At 39.4% G+C, this 22,276-nt stretch overlaps 1 protein-coding gene across 2 annotated transcripts; it reads right to left on the reverse strand.

Moving 5' to 3' along the window:
• Positions 1-43: 43 nt before the first annotated feature.
• On the reverse strand, positions 44-21,783 carry INTS8 (integrator complex subunit 8). Of its 2 annotated transcripts, none has more exons than XM_041464427.1 (27): positions 21,581-21,783; positions 20,176-20,350; positions 18,064-18,204; positions 17,571-17,642; positions 16,335-16,386; positions 15,924-16,106; positions 15,290-15,397; positions 14,485-14,640; positions 13,880-13,980; positions 13,397-13,538; positions 11,504-11,574; positions 11,192-11,367; positions 10,133-10,266; positions 9,427-9,537; positions 8,551-8,752; positions 7,829-7,950; positions 6,637-6,821; positions 5,189-5,222; positions 4,472-4,528; positions 4,329-4,390; positions 3,555-3,673; positions 2,264-2,367; positions 1,576-1,626; positions 884-957; positions 743-807; positions 605-648; positions 44-328 (listed from the first exon to the last, which is right to left on the reverse strand). In XM_041464427.1, exons 1-27 carry the CDS (start codon positions 21,708-21,710, stop codon positions 212-214), a joined length of 2,988 nt encoding a protein of 995 aa, XP_041320361.1. In that variant the 5' UTR covers positions 21,711-21,783; the 3' UTR covers positions 44-211. The 2 variants fall into 2 exon arrangements, with proteins under 2 accessions (XP_041320361.1, XP_041320362.1); XM_041464428.1 differs by having other exon boundaries at positions 150-328; positions 20,176-20,333; positions 21,581-21,699.
• Between the last annotated feature and the right edge of the window lie 493 nt (positions 21,784-22,276).

Genomic DNA, 22,276 nt, shown 5'->3' on the forward strand with positions numbered 1-22,276 from the left:
AACAAGCCATTGTGGAACTAGCTGCATTGCTTCCAGCCTTCTGTACACTTTGTAAAAATAAGGGGTTTATTGTAAGATTTCATCTATTTCTAAGAAAGATACTAGACTGTAAATGTTGTACAAAAATTTAAATGTATTTTAAAAAATAATAAAGTCTTGAAAGATTTTTTTTTCACTTTTACACATTTTGTAATAGTCTTCCAGCATTAGCCTAAAAGTAAAGTTTTGCCATTGCTTGAAGAAACTTCTTTTTCCTTCTCTGAGCAGCAAGCTGTAGGACTTCCTCGGGATTGCTGGCATTCAGCTCTGTCTGGCCAATGGCTTTTATCTTGAAACAAAAGAGGAGACACAACCAGCATGAGCCCTTCCAGTAGAGCTGTTTCATTTCAAGGCACTTTCAGCACTAGTTCCATGGGTGCTTTATTTCTGCATTTAGTTCCTGCATGCCCTGCCACCCCACCCCTTCAGCCACAACTTTATGTAAGCACCCAGATTCTAAAAGAATTGTGTGGCGAAATTAAAAACTGGAACTGAAACCACCTTCTCAGAGGTGATTTCAGGGAGGGAAAGACTGAAGAAATCCCAGCAGCCTGGGTTAACTTACTGCTATCTGCCGCTTGTCTGTCTCGCCTCTTTTGTGGTGGAGATCTGAGGATGAGTCAAGAAAAATCACTTAGGTAGGTAAAGGACTTTTTCCCAGCTGTCAACATCCAGTATATGTGGTATTCCAGCAAAAGGATACATGTCAAGTACTCCAAGATGGTGACATCCCAGATGTATTCATAGTAAGAATCCATGGCATCGTGACTGAAAGATGAGGCAGGTTAACTGACAGTGTCACATACTGTGTTTAAGCCTCTATAAACTTTGTTGTAACATTTACCTGTTCTGTTCCTGCAGTGCCTTAAAAGCAGTTTTATAGTCTACTTCTCTGAGGAACTGGCACAAAATAGCTACCTGTAAGGAAAGACTCGGTGATTCTGACAGCCTTATTTCCCCACAAACAAACCTTCCACACGCTGCCTTCTTCATTCCACTCCTTTTCTAGACCCTAATCTAGACCTTATTTCCAAGGCAAGCAAGTTCTGAGCACCTGAACACAGATCATTCTGACATCAATAGTAGCCAGAGCTACAAGAAAAAAAGATTTACTCAGATCAGAAGGGAGTGACTTGCCTTCCAGGTTTTCAAATGCATTCAAGAGCTTTTAAAGCAGAGCCCAAAGTATAAACTTTGTTACTTCTTGAAGAATGACTGACCCCATGGCTCAGCAATAGCACTTGCAGTTATGAGAAACAAAGCCAGGTTCCCAACACCACCCCACAGATACCAAGTCTAGAGTATCAGAGAAAAGTAGGACAAAACACCCCCAGACTATTTCTACTTTTTACATTTCCAAGTATGTGTTTATTTATTCACTAATTTTAGTCCTATAACTGTTCTAGAAGCAAAGGTAACAAACTCTACTGCAGATTGCATTTCCAAGGGACATTGAATTCAGTCTCTTTTGAATTTATCCCCTATATAACTATTTATAAGCAAATGTTTTAGTTAATGCCATGTTTCACCTCTTACCTGGGTGTGACAATTGAGTAAAGAGCAACACTTGATCATTCTTTTTATCACCTACAGAAAGGTTAAAAACAAAACATGTTCTGAAATACTTGTTTTAGAACACAAATTGCAATTTTTATTACTGTTTTCTTTTTTTAATTCTAGGTGCCAGCTAAATAGCTATTTACATTCTTCTACCCCCTAGAAACTGCCAGGCTTTAGCACATGCACTGATGAACTGAGCTTCATCACTACAGAGATTTGCAGCAGAGTAGGAGCCAGATGTTTTCATCTGGCAGCTGGAGCTCAGGTGAGCACTGGAGCACTGCTGGCTGCACTGTCCTGAGCCCCCAGCCCTGCCCAGCATGGTGCTCACACCACACAGTGATTGTGCTCTGGCCTTTTCCATTTGCTCTCCACTCCACTGGTGTCCCACAGTGCTTTCCCAGCACACAGCTCTGCAGGCTCTATGAACTAACAGAAAAGCCTTCTGTGATTCACCAAAGGAGAAGTCTCACATTTTCTATGGCTTTCAAGCAACAAGCCAAAAAAGAAAAATGACTCATGAGAACATGTGTTCCTAAATGCACCAAGATATAACACCTCACAAGCTACAGGAAAGTGTGTGTGCTGGACAGTTTAGTCTCTACATAGACTCAGGATGCTGACTGAATCCAAAGAGATTTTGGCAAATCCCACTTCAGCTCACCTGGTCTGTGTACACATCTGGCGGCACCATCTTATTAAAGAAGTCCGAGCACACAGCTCCTGCCTGTAGGTAATAGTGAAGGGCTGCTGAATACTGATTAGTTGCTGCCAAGGGAAAAAAGCAAAATAAGGTCTCAAAACTAAATACCGCAGTTATGTAATACTCAGATCAATTGTTTATAGAATTATTCAGATGTGTACCTCATAGCTGAATTCTACTGGGAAAATTACTCGTGTTTCATTGTTTAAAAAACACGGACACACCGAAAGTGGTTACACAGTGGTAGATGGAAAAACTACACAATCAGGGAAACTAGCACCACAGGCAAATTTCTGCCTTTTGGAGATTACTTTTTATTTTTTCAGGTAGTTGATCTTGAATCCACCAACCTTAAGAGTGGAAGTTTGTCTTCAGTGAGCTTAGCACACACAGGGTAGTGAAGGAGTTTAGTTGGTGTGAGTGAAAAGCACTCTCATGGCTCAGCACTACTTCTACTCCCAGTAAGCCCTTCCTGAGCTTCGGAGAAGGCAGCAGCCTCCTGGGGCTCTGTGGCAGGAGCAGCCTGCCTGCCCATGGCTGCTGAAATACAGACAACTGCCACTGCTCCAACCACTGCTCTTTCACACACCTTTCACTCAGCTTTGAGGCTCCCTACATAAATGTCCTCCTTCTGGGTACTGCTGCACTTGGTACAGGCAATAAACGCTGGAAAACAGGTTTATAACCCTGAATCACTCTCCCACATGTAACATGACAGCACTGAACACTGGATTAAGACTCCTCCTCTTACCCTAAGGGTGATAAAGCTGTAGCTATTCCTCATTTACAAACCCTCATGCTTCCTCATTTACAAACCCTTGATACTTCCCTACATAAAATACAGGTCCTCTCCACTCTGCTCATCTTGTGCTCCACTGAAGCTGATCTCCACATTTAAAAACAACCACTATTCACAACTTTCCATTCACTTATAAAACACTGGAGTGCCATGGTTTTGCACAATTACATCACTCAAGGACCAACTGCACTAGAAGAGTGAAGTTGAGGGTAACTGTAAAAGTTTCCCTTACCCTAAAAGCAAGTCTGCATGACCTATAAGAAGTTCAGGCTATCTGTGGGTTTAGACATCTTCCCAGGCAAATCCACCTACACCACTGCATCTGAAGATTTTAACCTCATATATCACTTAAACTTCTTTTCACAGAAGGAAATACAAGGAGGGTCGTCAAACACATCTCAGAGCAGCAAGGTTCCTCTACACACGTTAAACACAGACATTGGTTTCACTTACCAAAATAAATATCTGCCTGAATAATTAACCAGAAGTGGTTGTTTGCATTGATAGTCAAGGCATAGCTGACCAGCTCTTTTACTGTAATAGCTACAGCTTCAAAGTCCACCGATTGAAGACTAAAAGAAAAAAGAAAGAAAAAGAATTCCTAACTTACTGCTTTGGTTTTTTAACCATTAACTTGATTTCCCATTAGTTGAAGTCCAAATCACCTTGCCATAAGCGTGAAGCATAACTAACTCCAGAAAGGATTTCCTGTTGACTAAGACTTCTGTTGTTACAATACAGTAAATCTGACTGAACAAATACAGCCTTCACAGGCTGGAACAAAAGGCCAGAACTAAATCAGATTCTGAGATTCCACCCCACAGAACCTCTAGATTTCAGTGGAGAAGTAATGTTCAATCCAGTCAGAATAAATGAATCAATACCCACCATTTTCTACTGCCTATTTTGGCTATTATTCAAATACATCTCAAAAATATTAGTGATTTCATATTAAAGTGTTATATAGTTCACATATAGTTCAATACTAGTTCAATAAAGCACATAGATTAAGAAAACCCAATTTTTTATTCTCCTCTTTCTTCTTTTTCGTATCTTCACCAGGACCATCAAACTAGGAACAAAGCTCTCCTTGTCCTCAAACCAACCTTCCCAGAGACAGAATGGGGGCAGTGATGCCTTTACGTGGAGAAATCACACTAACAGTAACTGGGACCAAACCCATCACATACAATCATGTGAAAAAAGTGTTTTTTATCATCATCTTACTTGGGGATGGATGAGGGCCAGATAGAAATGTGTTCTGCTGCAATATCGTTCACAATGTCTTCCTAAGAGAAGAAAGATGGTATGAGAAATCACAACAAGAAACATTTCAAGAAAACCAAGAAAGACTGATGATACATACTAACCCGAACATTATGAAGTTTGACAAACAGGGACAATATTGTAGTTAGAACTAATGGTTCCTGTAGGGGAAAAGAAAAATATTCTTATGAACTGACAAAACTCCAGTTTCTTCCCTAAGCATTAAAACTATGTAAGAAGTTATGCACTCATTCTAATTTCCTATTGAAATTAGAACAATATTTTGTTAAGAGATCTGCAACACAAGGATAATGCAAGAATGTTTCTGCAAAAAGTTTTTAATTACTTCAGATGTTCCTGACTAACTCCTTGGATATAAACTTTACTTTTGTTTTACACATCTTTATGTTGTTTCTGTGATTACTACCTAACCTTAAACTTAAGCTAGGTTTACTACAACTTTCTATGCATTTACAAACCCAGAAGCTATAAACAATTTCTCTCCTTCTTACTTCTGCTGCTTAGTATGATGCATGTAGCAGCTTCTGTCTCCCTCCAAAAGGAATGCTTTGCTTCGTGACAGCTGCAATAAAATACACTCCCAATGTAAACAGATCTCCATCAGAATTCAGGGTAATTTTTTTACAAGCTATTCCACACTGCTGTGTGCCAGGTATAGCAAACTCAGATGCTTTTCAGCCATACAAAACACTCACATAACTGTTAGATTTTCTGGAATTTTAACACAAAAAGTCCAGAAAAATACTACACCAAAAGGATGTTTTGGTTGCAAACATATTTTCAACACCACTGTGACTTACCCGAAGCTTTTTGATGAAGGACAACAATTCACTCCTAAATTAGGGACACAAATATGTAAGTAATCATCCACAATAAAGAATATATGCACACCTAAAACAAGAGTCAGTACAGCAAATTCTTCACCTGCTAAAATACCCCTTCACCTCTAAGTTTACAAATGTAGGGCATGTAAATGAAAATGCTCAACCACCTCATTCACTTTTAATACAGTTACTAGCAAATTTTATACTAAAAACAGGTTAAGTAAGAGGTATGTTCTTCTATCAAACTATAAAAGGCATGAAAATCACAGAAGTCAACTACTGACTCTAAAGGGGAAACCAATTGAACTGTACTGCAATTCCACAAGCTAGGTTTGCAACAATGACCTACACACTTACAGAAGAGGGTACATAGTGATCACTTATAAGGCACTTCAGTTTCCTTGTAATGAACATCAGAAATTGTCACCCTAAGACAATCCAGACAAGGACAACCTTTGGAAAAGTTTTCCCTACTTCTTTTCCATAATAACAACAGGGTCACTGCTCTTTACTTGCACTTTTTGTTTGAATCAGAGGGAGCAGGAAAGGTTCAGTAACCTGGAGTACACCTGTACTCCTTTTCCTTGCCAGAGTACACAACTGGAAGGTACAGCACGTTGGTACCCCCTTACACCTGCCCCACAGCAGCGCAAGCAAATGCAGCTGGCCTTTAGCACACATTAAGCTAATTAGCTCAAGGAAGGCAAAGACACAGGCAGAGGTTTGACAGAGACACCTTTCCCGAGGTTTTAACGTGGAAAGCTGTTCAATACAGTCACACATGCCAAACTGTACCATATTTGACAACTTATACTTAGGCTGAGAATTCAGAACTGGCCAAGAACATTGGACAAATTAGAGTCCTGAATCAGTCATTTGAGGCTAAGGCTGCCAAGGTGTCTGACACAGAAGATTCTTGACGAGAGTAATTTGATTTTCTTACTCTTTGCAGAGTTTAGCTGAATTAGAATTTCATTTCAAGACTGAGTAATATTTAGCTTTAGACTCAGAAACAAAGCTAAGTATAGATACCCATGTTGTGAGCTATGTGCTTGATACAGCTATAAAAGTATAAAACTGATACACAATAATTCTACTTGCTGCAAATCAGACACCTCCAGCCCATCAGCTCAACTGCCCTCTCTCTAGATGCCATTGACTTTACTGCACTGGTTATAATGGGAGCACAGCCACATACGCTTCAGTTTCGGCATGGAGAGCTGCCTCACACACACTCCTCTTCTGCCTCTGAGAAGGAAAGCCAGCACATCCCCAATACCCAACTCCCACAGTGGACAGGATTTTTACTCAGATCTTTAGCTGAGTAAAACACTCTGATAGTGGAATCCAGACAATTTTTGACGAGAGCATGGGATCAAACAAACCATTCAAGCCATCTTCAAAAATAATTTCAGAAACCATACCTGTACATAATACCCAGTGTAGACTCCCTGTGTTTTATCAAACTCACTCTTCCATCATTGCCACGTTTGTGCTGGTTGGATACACTGCAGATTTGCACAACGACTTCCCAGAGATCTTTAGCTGTGCGTCTACTTTCTTTGGGACCCGGCAGTTCCTTGCACGTAGCAGCCAGCAACTGGCCCAGCTATGCAACGCAACAGAAAATAACAGGAACTAAGGCTTCTCTGAATATCATCTGCAGCAAAGCAACTACTGGCATTTAAAATGGCTAAGCAAGTGATTTTAAATTATGAACTACAAAGGAATGTGACTAAATTTTGCAGCAGAGAACACTGATGAAGAAGATGGAAAACAGGAATTAAACAGAGCATTTTTCCATTTATTAGCTCTCTTGGTGTGTATTTCACTATTACAAGCTCCAGAAAACAAACTTGTATTTTACATAAAACCTAACCCCTATAAAATACGGTTTTACAAAGACCGGCTCTTTAGAACTCAGTTAACTTCCATACAGTAATTAATCTTGACTGAAACTGGCACAATGTTACACAAAAAAGCTGAACCTCAGAACAGAAATTAGGAAGTATCATAGGTAAGCAGAGCAGGGTAAAAATGAACCTGTTCTGTAATACAACCTGCCTTGTGCTCCACGGCCTAACCGTGAAGGAGAAACATTGCTGCAATACAATTTTGAAAACAAAGTTTCAAAGAAGGCAGGGCTTGAATGTCTCCAAAAATTCAACACCGGTGTTGGGTAAAAGAAGAGAACTCTTACAGTGCATTTGGAACACAGGTATCTTAGGAACAGAAAAGAAGCCAGACTTGAAAACAGAGATCTGCACACTTCTCATACCTCCTACATAAACCTAGGCTGAATTCCAGCTGAGAGGAGAGTGCTTTAGGAAGTGCTACAGTGTTTCAATCATGGATCATAACCACACACGCCTGATGGAACCAACCTTAGCTGGCAGCCAACAAGGGCCAAGATTTCATGTGCTCCTGCAGCACAACTTCCATGTTTTTTGTCAAGTGCTAAACATCCCTGTTGCTTAGCCCTACTATGTTCTAGCCCATACTTAATTCATTACAGCCACTCTTGAGCAGAAGGGTACTTGCTTTGAAAAGTAAAAAATACTTCAATAAAAAAGTCAATTACAGTCTGAAAAAGCCTTGAGACTGAGCACTTGTTACCTTCACATAAGGATTAGTTTGAACCAGAGGTAATGGAACTTGCATGGTCAAATACTCGTTCTCACACCAGTTTAACAGGAAGGCAACACATTCTTCAGCTATAACTTGTCGAAGAGGAATATCTAAAAGGAAAGGGATTCTTTGTTTAACTTTTTATTTTTGAGAAAAATGTGTTTTACTTTTGAGAACAATGCATTTTTGAGAAAAAGTGTTGTAAGATGGTGTTGTATGAAAATAAGCATATCCCATTCCCTCTAATCAGCTGTTTTTGTTACACAGCTATCACAGGAAAATATGAAAATACGATGCTAGATCCGACGAGAGACCTCAACTCTAGAAATTAGGAGCAACAAGGGTTTCACCTTATCACAACAGTACGATGTTACTCCCTCATTGTGAAACCAGGAGACAGCTTTAACAACTAGCAAAACCCTTCAGGCAGAAGTGCAGAGATGTTTATTCTGTCCAAGTCCTTTAAGTGGCACTGAACAGAAACTGTCAATGTTTAGCAACAGAGACATCATGCTCACTTCCAACTTCTAAAAACTAATGAAATTTCTGATGATTTACTAAAACCAGCGTCAAAGTCATTGTTGTTTTTCCACTTACACACCTATGTGTTTAATCTGCAACACAAAGTTGTGTTATTTTGCTGTGGATTTTTCCCCTTCTCTCAAGGTTTGTGCCTTACTGCATCCTCAGAAAGACAGTAATATACCTACCAGGTACTCTCATTTCCAAATATCCTCGGACTCTGCTTATAAGATCAGAAGGAGGACGTTCTCCAGAAACACCAGCTCCAGCTTCGTGAGTGTAAATGTCCAAAAGCAGCATTTCATTCAGCATGACCTGACGGAGCTTTGGAGAAAACTCTGTCACAAGCTCCAAACAAGCAGCAAAAAGCTGTTTTGCATGGACAAAATCCTGCAATAAAAATTAAATGCATTAATGATTCCTAACGAATTCATAAGGGGAAATACTACAAGCTAAAGTGGATTCAGCTCTATCTTGGCTGAACCAGCCTCAGCATCAATTAGCATCAGCACTGCTCAAGCACCTCTCAGTGTCTACTTATAAGTCCTTTGGACTTGCTATTAAGCTTAAGAGTTACAGATCTTTTGAAAACAAAACAAGGAGTTTAAGCAAAAACAATCTAGAACCAACTACTGGTATGCTTGGTACAATTTTGTTTTAGCTGCAGTTTAGCAAATTTGTCAATTACAAGGAAAACAGAACAGCATTCCAATAAATTCCTTATGTAAAACACTTATTCAAAAGAACAGCACTTTGCATGAGTAAACCAAATCACCACTGGATGTAGATCCCACATGGTCTACATCATCAATCTACAACACAAACAAAACTTTGTATGAATGAAATTATCTCCAGGCCCAACTCACTGGAAAGCCATTATCTTTGCTCTGCTGATGAAACTTTGAAACAGAAATACTTATCCACACAACACATGGAGCTTATTACAACATCTCCCTCACCACCCAATTTTTCAGTTCTTTTTCTAAAAAAGGGCCTTTCAAATTTTCCATTTCATTAAGATTCAATTGTCCAAACCAACCAGTAAGCTCAGATGGCTTGCTCACCTTAATGGCACAGCAGTGTAATCCCTTCGCCATCAGGATGTAGACCAAATCCCTAGTCAGACTGTCTTTGATTCCTAAAATAACACTGCCGTAAACATTTGGTACTTCCCACTGGGAGAGAAATGCATAGGATATTTGCACAGAAACAAGTTTTAGAATTCACATCACTACTTAAAACAACACAAACAAACCCCAAATATTGAAAATGACTGCCAAGTCCTGTCTTTACATCTAATCACAAGGAATGTATGGCTCATTCAGAAATACAATAAAAACGCCCAAGTACCCATTGTTCATGCTCTGAATATGCAATAATTAAGGGGAGGAACAAAACAAAAAGGACACGAAATATTTATTTAAACGAAGTCTTCCTCTCTCCTGCTCCCACCTTCTAATGATAGAAATTTAAGCTAAAACAATATTGCTATCTAGTCAGAACACTCAAAGCACAAGCTACAAAAACATCTTTTCTCATAAGGAAAGCTTGTGATACAGCCAGTAATTCCTTAAAACAAAGGTTATAGGTTTTGTTGTAATACTCTTCACATAGAATGTGAGTTAAGATATGTATACACTTTCTTATTAAACCACCACTACACTACACAGAGAAGGAAAACATAAATCACCCTGAGGATCTATGAAAAAATGTTTGTTGCTGACTGCAGTATGATACCTAGCCAGTCCCTGAATTACAGAGCTAAGTTACCTTATTAGAAATTGTCCAGAATTGGCGTTCTGAGGTCATACCATGCAACTCGATTAAGATCTGGCGAATCCTCCAAGGATCCACTGACAGTATGAGCTGATGTTCAAGCTGGCCAATATTGACACTTGCTGAAGCTAGAAGAAAAGCAACCACGTCTCCAGCTCATTTCTTCTCAATGTAGATACTTGCAATTCTTTAGTATATAACACTTCAATCAGCACATAGTAAGAACAACAGATATATCATGCTTCCATAGGTCCAGCCATCCTTTTGTGCCCTTTGACAAACACCTTGTGCTACCTTCACCCTGACCTGAAGGGCTGCTTGCAAGTCCCCTTCCTCACTCCAGCAACTCTGATCACTCTTGCTATAGCAAAGCAATAGATTCAACATCTTCATTAAAAGTTCCTATGCTGCTCTAGAGAAAATATTCACTCTTGCTATAGCAAAGCAATAGATTCAACATCTTCATTAAAAGTGTGTTCCTATGCTGCTCTAGTGAAAATACACATTGTCTTAACTGGCTTAAGTTACTGCAGGACTGCATTAGAGCAGAAAAGGTAAGGCCTTTCCAGCTCCAGCCATCATCTGGCACCTCTTGTTAGCTTTGACTTGTGCAGCTGCACAGCCAGCCAGCTGTATTGGGGAATTTAACTGGTTGAAAAGATCTGTGGTTTACTCTGGTAGGTTACAATTTCATTCAGATGGCACTCCTGGTCCAGCTTACCACACAGTCACGTCACCATTAATGTACATAAGTCCAGAGGCAGGGTTCCCTTTCTGGGAACAGCTGCCACAGCCACATTTTGTTCAAACTGATGCCATACTCTCTCACTCTGTCACCTAGGACTCATTTGAGCTTATCTATTACACTCACTTGAGATACAAGCAAGTAACAGGCACCTTCTTGAACAAGTACCAACTAACAACAGGAAGTACTCTCTCTAAAAACACTTCAAACTTGTTTGAGAACATACCTGACTTCGTAACCTCAAGGTTTTCATTGTGGAAACAGGGCACTGTCTGCTCATAAGTTAATGAAAATGCTGTGAAAATTACCTGGGATATCATAAAAAGAAGTCACAGGTTTTGTGCACAGATTGATTCGAGGAGATCTCTTCCTCATTTGGTCAATGAGCAGCTTCCGTTCATCATCTTTCAGCAGTTTTATGAAAAGCTCATGAGATGAAATCATGAAGACAAACTGAAGATCTTCCATGCCCAAACACAAGTTTCTAAACAAATAAAAATGTTAGTACATAAGCAGGAAAAAAGCTTATTCTTCCAGTTATAACTTCTTGAAATATTTATTGTGCTGTATTACATTGCTTACAAAGTGCAAGTTCATGTTATCTTAATATGGGTACATACTTAAGAAACGCTGCCATTCTTCTCTTCAGTTCTTCAGAAGCACTTTCCAAATTTATTGACCCTGAACAAACCTGGAAAAGAAAGTAGAAAATTAACTAAGCAGCCCCCTTGCACATTTATAATATTTAGTTACAGCCAGTGTTAATGACCAGGTTTCTGTCTCACAAATAGTAACAGCCAGTAAACCTCCATCTCAAGTGAGGCAACAAAGTTATATAGTCATGGAATGGTTTCAGTTGGAAGAGACCTTAAAGATCATCCAATTCTAAAAGCCCTGCCATGGGCAGGACACCTTTCACTAGACCAGACTGCTCAAAGCCCTATGCAGCCTGGCCTTGAACACTTCCAGGGATGGAGCATCCACAGCTTCTCTGGGAAACTTGTTCAAGTGCCTCATCACCCTCACTGTAAAGGATTTCTCTGTAATATTTAATCTGCCATTTTGAGTTTGAAGTATTGCCCCTGTCCTGCGCCACAACAAAATGCAAAACAGCTTTCTTCCAGTCCCCTTTAGGAACGTGAAGGTGCTCCAAGGTCCCCTTGGAGGCTTTGCTTCTCCACACTGAACAATTCCAACTCTTTTGGCCTGTCAGTTGTTTTTACTTCGTAGAGCAATTTTTGAATCTGCTCAGGTGCTGTTGGGTGGGAACAAAGTGCAGCATTGCTGGGTGGTCACACTAATTCATCTGGAATCAAGCCAGTATTTCTGTTTTGCTCTGTTTGTTCTGTAACCCTATCATGACTAGGTTACTCTAATGCATAGTATACTACTCTCCTTCAGACCAGCTCTCAAGGGTTTCTTGTAAGCCAAAGAAATCAAGATAAGATTTGACTGACAAAGCTTGATAAAGAAATCTCAGTACAACTGTGTGAAATAAGACTGTCTTTGAAGTAAACCTGAAAAAAGCTATTGCCATCACATATGGATCCATCAACCTGTACACAAGATAGGATGTTTCAGACAACTGTCATCTTCTGTCAGACATAATCCACATTCTTTTTTCCTACTCCTCTGGTATACAGCAGCACTGCCACTGAGTGCCACACAAGATCATTTAGCACATGAGTTTAAAAATGAAGCATTTCTAAGTGCAAAATTATAAGATTCACTAGGATTTTTTTTTTTTTTTAACCAGCAGTTGAAAAATAACTAGATAATTGAATTTGTCAGCTTGCAATAATTTTTTTAGAAGTATGTTTCAGTCCCAATATGAGCAGGTGATGTAAGCTTTTACTTGCACGGACAGGACTTTACTCTACAGTAGAGAGTACCATAATTTTATTAAAAAATAAATTTTGCCACATGCTTGAAGAGACAAGCAAAAGAATTAGGCTCAAATTAATAAAAGACATTCAAATAACAGCAAAGCAATAAAAGGATTAAGTTTAGTTTAGGCAATATCAGTTTCCTAAAAAGCTTCACTAAGGGTAACAGTGTAGGTCTCATATGTAACAGTAACTCAATATCACTTTACCACATGCTAATTTCTACAACAAAGCTGATAACGGAAAAGTGGTCCTCTTCCACAGGAACTTTTTCTACTCATTCTCTCTGTCCTGGAGAATTTGATTCTTTGTTCCACTAGAACAAATATTCAGCAATATCTCTATATAATTTAACAAAGTCAGGAATAGCAGCCATTTCAAATACAACCTGAAGCAATAGCTCACCACTGGATCCTCCCTGCAGATGGAAACAGAGCTATCAACAACAGATGCAGAACTGATCACTGAGTGGAGCTGCACTAACTGCAAACAAGTTGAATAATGTTTGAGAAGTTACCTTTCCCTGCTTCAAAAAGCAGAGCATCACTTGCAATAATAAAAGTTATGCGGGGAAAGAAATCTCTCACTAATACCATTTTCACTTGAAATTTCACATTAATGTTTTACCTCAAGAAGGAAGTCTATTTTCTCTTTGCTGGGCTTCAGGAACAGTTGGCAAAACTGAATATCAATTATTCGACCTTGTAATACATCGCAGACTGTGTTACACACGCAGACTTTGAAACAGACTTCATCCAGAGCGTCATTCCTGCATGAACACAAAACTGAAGATCACAGGATAGCTCTGACGCACAAAGAGTGGTATCACAGCAGGTGGAAATTATTTTTTTAAAAACTCAGTCAAGTGATAAAATCAACTCTTAATGTTCATTACGTTTTTTTCCATCTATGGCCACAGTGAGATACAACCAAGGAGCTGCAGTGTGATGTAAAATATAGTTTAAACTACTGCTAACAGAAATGATGGCTGAAGTTTCTTGGATTTAAGTAGTTTGTTGATAAAAGATTTTACATACTTTCCACAAAAAACCAATTATTGAAAATTGCTCTTCATTGTCATTGAACATTTATCATTATTTAATGTCTCACCCTTGCTGAGCTTTTTGGAAGAGTTCTCTCAGCACTGATTGTCTGAACTGTTCAGGTAAACTCAGGGTTAGGTTATCTTCAAGGAATATCTTCACTAAGTCCTGTAACAAAAACAGTTGGAATAGTCAATGAATAATGCAAAAGAACCAGACAGAAAATTATTTTATCTGGTAAAAATGAGGAAACTAAGAGAAGCAGCTCACATCCATATTTAATACTAAAATTCATTGAACAATCAGAAAGGAATCAAGTAACAAAAGAATTTCTTTATAATCAGAAAAATCAAAGAAAAAACCAAAAAACTCCAAAACAAACTTGCACATCTAAGTAGCGACAATCCCTGAAACCCAAAGAATTAAAGTCTACCTGAAAAGCCCTTATCTCAGCTGGCAGGAATTATTTACCATTGTATGGAATCCAACATATTTTGATCTAATATATACCAGATTATGTTATATCCCTAAACACACAGGACTTAAACCAGTATGTAAATGGTTAAATTGCCATTTAACATTTCTTAAAATCCATACCAGTTCAGATGGAATCCTCCACAAAGAATGATAAAAACACCCTCAAATATACATGGGTTTGTTTAGGCATTCTACCTGGTATTTGCCAGTTTTCATACAGCTGTGGATTTGACTGTATGGAGTTGCCTGTTGAGATGCATCATCAGAAGACGAGGTAAGAACTTCACAAGCCTGACAATACCCAGCTAACCGTTCTTCATCTATGGTAAAATGAAGTGATGATGAGCCATTCTGAAAAGAAAGAGTTACAGCAGATCTTAGTAGCTGAAGTATTATGAAATATATGCTTAATTCAGAAACAGACTCACAATTTCCACAAATAACAGCAAAAGAACGCACATGTACACACTTTATTTAAATAAGAATTGGAGTTCTGTGGTTTTGGAAATATGAATACAAAGCAAGATAAAAAAGGAAGCATACCATACTTATAAGTAAAGATGTACTTTTTTGAAAGGTTAGAACATAGACAATCTGATTTCCAAGGGAAAGTTAGATTAAAAAAAAAACAAAAAACGAAGTGATACATGGTTACCTTCCTCAAAAACCCATCATCACCATGGACACAGGATGTACTGTTCAGTTGAGTTACTATTAGCACTGGAGATGTTATTCCTGCATTTTCTGCATCAATACAATTTGTGTAAAAGACTATTCATTACAAAATGTAGAACAAAGCAGCAATATACTGCAACCGATTAATATAATTTCAAACTAGGCACAACGTGAAAAAAAATTACTCTCAAAACTTCAGAAAGTTTCTTTAAAAACTCTGTGTACCATTAAGAGTTGTTAAACTGCTAAAGAAGGTAGCAATCATTTAGGCAAGGGGTTTTTTTACAGAAGAGTTGAATACACATGCTAAAAGAACACTTGTTACCTTTGCAATCAACTCCTTTGTTTTGAAAAACTTTTCCTTAGCCTTTTCATGAACAGCTGCATTTGTAGATCCTTGTTGGAAATAGATTGCACCCAAATCATAGCAAACCTGCAAACAGCATTGATATCAAACACACAGTCTTGGACATCATGTTCCAAGTCAAGATGAAATATTTCAGCTCAAATGTTGCATGTACTTTAAACTATTCCTACTTTTATCTAATTTACCAACATACACTGCACACCTTACCCCACATACTTCAATTGCTTCCCTTTTAACTGCAATCTCAGTCTGAGTGATTCTGCACAAGCATTACAAAATGAAAGAATGATTTCTCCATAATCATTGAAAACAATGCAATAAGCTGTCCTTGTCATATAGGGGATTGAGAAGGCTAAAGTGAGAGGTTAGTGGGAAGTAAAAATAGTTACAATGATTTTAAAAAGTTCTATTAATGTAAAAATGAAGCCAGTATTATTTAATTGCATTACAAAAGAAACCAGCAGACAAACCCAAACAACACAGGGAACATTAATAGAAAAAAACCCCTGTGATTTACCTCAAGCTTATTACTTAACACTTTTTCTAAAGAAACAGATATGAACTGAAAGCTTTAGTACAAAATGTGAGCTACCTGGCACTGTATCTCCTCTGCACTGATTTTCAGTCCAGCTGTGGAACTCTCTGTTTCTCCATTCACCATACCAGGTTCCATGGCCAATAAATCCAGAGTTCTTATAGTATGGACATAAAGATCTTTGTTTAATTTAAGTGCTCCTTCCAGGACCAGGATGGAATCAGCAGCCTGCTCCTTCAACTGTAATAGTTCAAATACATTAAAAGAATTAACCTCTTGGTCTTGAGCTTAACTCTGGGCTTAAGTTAATGCTACATTTTTAACAGCTCAGTAAAAGGATAGTTTTAAAAAAAAATCCTTTAAAAATCCTATGCAATGTAGAATTGGCTTTTGTATTTCTTGTACAATAAAGAAATTCATATTTACATGTAAATTCAAGCAAAAATATGAAGGGAAAAAGAGTCTCACCACTTTCAAAATATTTTCAGTTAGTTCCTTTTCTTGCTGAATATGATTCATACTGCAAGTTAGACACAAGAGGTCAAGAGTTCAGTTATAAGGCAGATCTTCACATTATTTTATTTCACGTTCTAGATCACAGTAACTCATTCGTGCTTGGTATTGCTTAACTACATTTTGAACATCATAATGCAGGACCACTGACTGCTCTTATCTATCTATATCTGAAATACAGAACTTTATAATGAAAAGATAGTTTTGTATGAGAATGTGGTTCAATGAAACAAAAAGTTGCAAAATTATCATTGCCTTTTTTAAGATCAGATTGCTAATACCAATTCAACAGCAACACAATAATGAAGAAAGCATCTACAGCCCCAAGACTCATTAAGCTTCAACATTTAAATCTTCTCAAACATGCCAGGGGCAGAAGCGTGTTCACATGTTTACGTAAAAATTAGAAGTATTTTTCAATTATTTGAAATTCAATTATTTTCAATTATTTTTCAATTATTTGAAACACTGATTTTTTTTTTTTATTCAGGATCAGACTCTGATACATATAGGACAATATAAGATCTACAGTAAAATAAGGAGGAGGAAGAGGAGTATGTTTAATCAACATATTTAACAGACTCTCAAATAAGTATGGTATAATGCTTAAGTGTAAAATTAACATAAAACATATGAAAAGCACCACTTAGATACTTCCAACTTTTGGAGAAATCTGTAACATAAAGTCATGAACAAGTTGTTACTAAAGCCTCCCAGCTTCTAGAAGGCAAAATGCAAAATTGATTTTAAATTACAAATTATTGCCTAATGAAGCAAATACTTCATTATTTCTAAGGTTATCATACACAATGCTTCCAACTGGTGTAATAAAACAACCATATTAAGCAAGCTACTGTAAGTTAGGGATGCAAAAGAATGCAAGAAATGTACCCCATCTAAACTAGAGCATAAGCATTCTGCCAAGGCAAATTGTCATCTCTCTTCCTCTCATGATTTTCATACCCTGACAAAGTCACAAAGATTGTAACACTGACAGAGTGGAACAACAGACAAGTATACGTATCAAGTGTGCCTGACAGTAAAGTGAGAATATACTTGAAATAAATCCAAGTTTTCCATGTAACAACTAGACACTTTAAGAAACTGTATGTTATTAACATGATTTAATCCACTTAGAAATTACATTCCTGATTATAAAATACATCCAAATTATTTATATCTGTAACTTACACATTTAACTGTGGTGGACCAGGTTTCACTTGCTTTACAGGAAAACTACTTTGAACGATGGTCCTTATGGCCCTACATAGGGGAAAAAATTAAGCAAAGAATGGTATTAGCCTCAGAAGTGTAATAAGCAGATTACAGGCCTCTTGATAATAGCAGTTTACCATTTCAGAAGCATTATACCATTAGAACACATCCTTTACTCAAGAGCACATCTAGCAGCAGCTAAGAAATGTTCTTATGTCTATAAAAAGCTGAAAGACGAAGATTTTTATATTTGTAAGAGTTCAAACCACTATCTTGACTATTTTTTAGAGAAGAAAACCAGCTCTAAAATAGCTTTCCAGACTCAGCTCTGTCACTATAACCTAGCAACAGATCACAATACTTATTAGCATTTTAGGATTCTTTCTCCTTCTACATACAATTACACAGATAGAAGAAAACACTGCTTTGTTGTATAATGATTTTATACTATTGCCATGTAGTAGTTTACCATCTGTTGTAGAGAAGTATTGCCATTGCAGTGGTTGGGGGTAAGCTGGACAGATCTACGTCCACATGTTTAGTTCCTGGGGGAACTTTGCTGATACACAGAAGCTCATTCAGTAGCATGTTCAATACAGGAACAGACAAGCTGTAAAATATAGAAGACAGAATCAGATACTTCATAGAGTAAATCTCCTTATGGAATGTTAAACAATGTACACCACTATTCAGTACTGGTTACTGAATATTGTAAGTATTCAACACTGTAAGGATTAAGTACTGTTAAGAACTATACAGTACTTTACATCACATGGATGTTTATTCAGCATTTGAGATCAGGTATGTAAAGCAGTTACCAGTGTTAGCTGCATAAATTAAGCCCAAGAGGATGGGCCCAAGCAGTAGTCCAGATGCCCTGACAGCTGAACTGCTACTCTGCACCACTGCACTCTCCACACAGGCACGGTACCAGAATAATCCAGTCACCTGTAACAGCACGACCCAGCTAACAAGAAGTTCTTTGAAAGCAGCCCCAGATCATACTCCCTGAAGGCAAGCAACCCCATTTCCATCACAAATGAAATTTCACTCACATAAAGTGAAGTTAAGACTAGGAACTTTTTGAATAGTGGTAAGTACAAGATACATTAGCTGGGACAGAACTCTCTCTAATAAAATGAGAAGACATGCAGGCTGGACTGCACTGCCCCAAGTTTTTGTGGTATAATTTAACACAGCTAAAATACTATTACTAATTTGGACCTTATTTGAAATAAGATCAGCTACTGCCAAAAGTACCTTTGATCTTGCGAAAAATTTGCATTCTTTGCAGCAAGTACTGAAAACAACCAGTGAAACTACACTTCTAGCAGCTGAAGCCAGGACTTCTGTTTAACCACTTTTAGGTCTTATGTTCTATCAGAAGCATTCTACAAGCAGTGGTTGAGAGAACTGGGAGTGTTTAGCCAGAAGAAAAGAAGGCTCAGAGGGGAGCTCATTGCTCTCTATAACTCCCCAAAAGGAGGTTGTAGCAAGTGGGTGGTCAGTCTCTTCTCCCAGGCAAGTGATAGGATGAAAGGAAATGGCCTCAAGTTGTGCCAGGGGAGGTTTAGATTGAATTTTATGAAAAGTTTTTCACCAAATGGGTGGTCAGCCATTGGAACAAGCCGCCCAGGGAAGGGGTTGAGTCACCATCCTACCCTGAAGGTATTTAAATTATATGCAGATGTGGCACCTAGGGACATGGCTTAGTGGTAGGCTTGGCAGTGTCAAATTAACTGTTGGCCTCAGTGATCTTAAAGCTCCTTTCCAGACTAAATGATTCCACAATCCCATGCAAGTTAGAACCAGGGCAATTATTGTCCCCTTAAGATTTTACATTAAATTACAGACAAAGGGGGCAAGAGACCTGGGTGAATAAGGAACTTCTGCCATTACTTAAGTGTAAACAGAAAGCCTAAAACAAGAATCACCTGGACACAGCCCTGTGCCATGTGTTTTGGGATGACCCTGCTGCAGTAGGGAGGTTGGATCATATGACCCACTGTGGTTCTTTCCAACCATACCCATCCTGTGATTCTGTGAAGTGCAGCTCCCTAACATGCATACCACTGCCAAAGTAAAGTAGTTCTCGACTGTTCTAGCTCACCAGACCATTTTTCAGCTGAAATTTCCAAAGGAAAATTGCCAAGCTGGGGTTTGTCTATTTCAACCACAGTCATTTCAGTGATCTAGTTCAGAGACACATGGAGTTATTCACATCAACAACACTGGAGCAAGACCTCCAATCTCAAGCACGTCAGAATGAGGAAACTCATGCTAGTTTTGTCACTGAAGAAAACATAACCTCAAATTCATCTTTATGAAACTCACATGTACATATCTTAATGTCTAACACATGCTGTTTTTCCTCTCTAAACACTGTTGATTCGTTCAGACACACTGCCTTTATCAAAACAGCTTTCTAACTTACAGCTAAAATAAAACCAGATTTCAATTATCACACCCAAAAGGGAGCAAGACAGATTTCCATTTTTTAAAATAAATATCTCAAGCCACTTCAATTTAGTAAACTTAGCATGAAGATGTATATTTAGTAAACTTAGCATGAAGACTATACCTTTTTTCTAATACATCCAAATCCCACTTCAGATGAGCAGCAACTTTGAGAGCAAGAAGTTTTAGAATGCGGTTTCTTTTGTTATCAGGTGGTGGTTGGACTTGGTTCTGTTCATTCACTGATGGTTTTGAAGCTTGTTCCAAGAACTGAACAATCAGCTGCACAGGCGGCGGGTCTGCAAAAAAACCAGTCACTCCTCAAATTCTTTATAAGCCCAGAAATTAATTTTTTTTTCCCCCAGCTATGAACATGGTTCTTTCATCCTTGGTGTTTATAGTGCTGACATTGTTACCTGGTAGATTCTAATCCCAAATGGTGTCCTGCATGTGCTGACTCAAATCAGACTACCAACATATCTTTGCTTAACGTTAAAAGTTCACCTGACCATGGTAACCACACTCTCACACTTTTATTTATTTTCACTATTTAGTATTAATTAAGTTTTGATACTTGCATCTAGTGAAAATAAATTATGCCTAATGAAATGACAAGATATAAAAACTATACATCTACTTGTAACTATCCTCTGCACATTATGTATATTTACAAGCAATTGCTGGTACTTCTGATACATTTAGAAAATACTTTCAGACTGGTTAAAAAACAGCATCAAAAAAAGCACCCAATCTCTCCCTTACAATATGACATCCAATACCTTTTAATTCTTTTGAAAAAAAGAGGCCAAACTGTAGCTATTATATTCTCACTGAACTATGTGAAACATAAAGAAAGTATTATCAATTTACTTAATTCATTACAAAAGAGAGTATAAAATCTAAGTGAAGATCTAAGCATAAGATCTCAGATAGATTCTGCTTAAACTGACTTTTTGTAGAGGCAACACAGGCCCAGGTTTTTTGCTCCCTCCACCTCCTCGCCACTTATGACTGTCAAAAGATCAGGCGATTTTAAATATGGCCACTTTCTTATAATACATCAGATGATATTTCCATTTATTCCAGGTCCAGAGAGCAAATTCAGCACTGAACCATTCGGAGGACGTCAGCTCCTGCCACCAACAGGACTCCAATGGCAGAAAACCAGCTGCCACCGCAATGATGTGCACGAGCAGCACCTCCCACCAAACAAACTACACTTCCGCACACAACATTCACATACGCGAAAGGAAAAACGACCTACCGGACAAGAAAGACAGAGAAATGAAGTTATTAAATAGGAAAGATAAAGCGAAATGAGAAAAACCGCGTTACCGCCGGCGGTAAATGCCGCCGCACGGCCGCGGGCAGTGCCCGGCTCCCTCTGCCCCCCACTCCCCAGCACCGCAGCAGAGCCCCCGCACTGCCGCCCCACAGCGTCCGGAGCGACCCTGCCGCAGGAGGGGCCGGGGAACGGGGCCGGGCCGAACCCGAGGCCGCGGGGAGGCGGCGGCCAGCAGGGCACGCACCGGGAGAGGGCTTCTGCAGGTGCTGCTCCAGCAGCGCCTCCTCCAGCACGAACTCGAACCACGACGTCTGCGGCGGCGTGCATGGCCGGCTGGAGGTGGCGGCTTCCCGGTCCGCTGCCTCCGCGCTCATGCCGGCCGCTGGGCAGGGAGCCCCGCACAAACACCCCGGTACCGCAGCCACCGACGGCTGCACAAGATGGCCGCCGGCCGCGCCCCCTCGGAGGCGGCCCGCGCAGGGCCCGCCCGCCGCGGCGGCCGTGGGGCGGCCCTGCGGAGCGTGGTTGTGGCTGGGCGGGCCTGTCGGCAGAGCAGCCTGGGCGCTTTAGGGAATCGCGGGTTTTCTTTCCGAAGTCACTAGTTCGGTCCATGTCCTCTGCCTGTCCCCGCTGCAGTCCCTGTGCCTTTGCAGCCACCGCGGTCCTGTCCCCGCCGTGCTCCCTGTGAGCCCTCAGGCCGATAAATGGCTCACCCTCCATGCTCCTGCCCATGCACACTCTAATGCCTCATGAAAGGGTAAAGAAATTAGGACTTAGATCCATGGAGGCAGATTTAAATAATGGAATTGTAGAACGTTAAGGGGTTGGAACAGACCTAGACCCAACCATTCCTGCCGTGGACAGACACCTCCCAGCAGAGGCTGCTCAGAGCCTGGTCCAGCCTGGCCTTGAACACTTCCAGCGTTGGGACATCCTCAAC

The sequence above is a fragment of the Pyrgilauda ruficollis genome, unplaced genomic scaffold (genome assembly GCF_017590135.1).
Source record: "Pyrgilauda ruficollis isolate IOZ18807 unplaced genomic scaffold, ASM1759013v1 scaffold18, whole genome shotgun sequence".
In the NCBI taxonomy this organism is placed as follows: domain Eukaryota; kingdom Metazoa; phylum Chordata; class Aves; order Passeriformes; family Passeridae; genus Pyrgilauda; species Pyrgilauda ruficollis.

Bases quoted from the DNA above. Each gene is read 5' to 3' on its own strand.
- INTS8 (XM_041464427.1), bottom strand. From the start codon at position 21,710: ATGAGCGCGGAGGCAGCGGACCGGGAAGCCGCCACCTCCAGCCGGCCA. The intron at 5,223-6,636 runs GTATGGTTTCTG...TCCCTAATTTAG, and splicing joins ACACTGGGTATTATGTACAG to GAGTGAATTGTTGTCCTTCA. The intron at 4,391-4,471 runs GTTAGTATGTAT...TTCTTCTCTTAG, and splicing joins TCAAACTTCATAATGTTCGG to GAAGACATTGTGAACGATAT.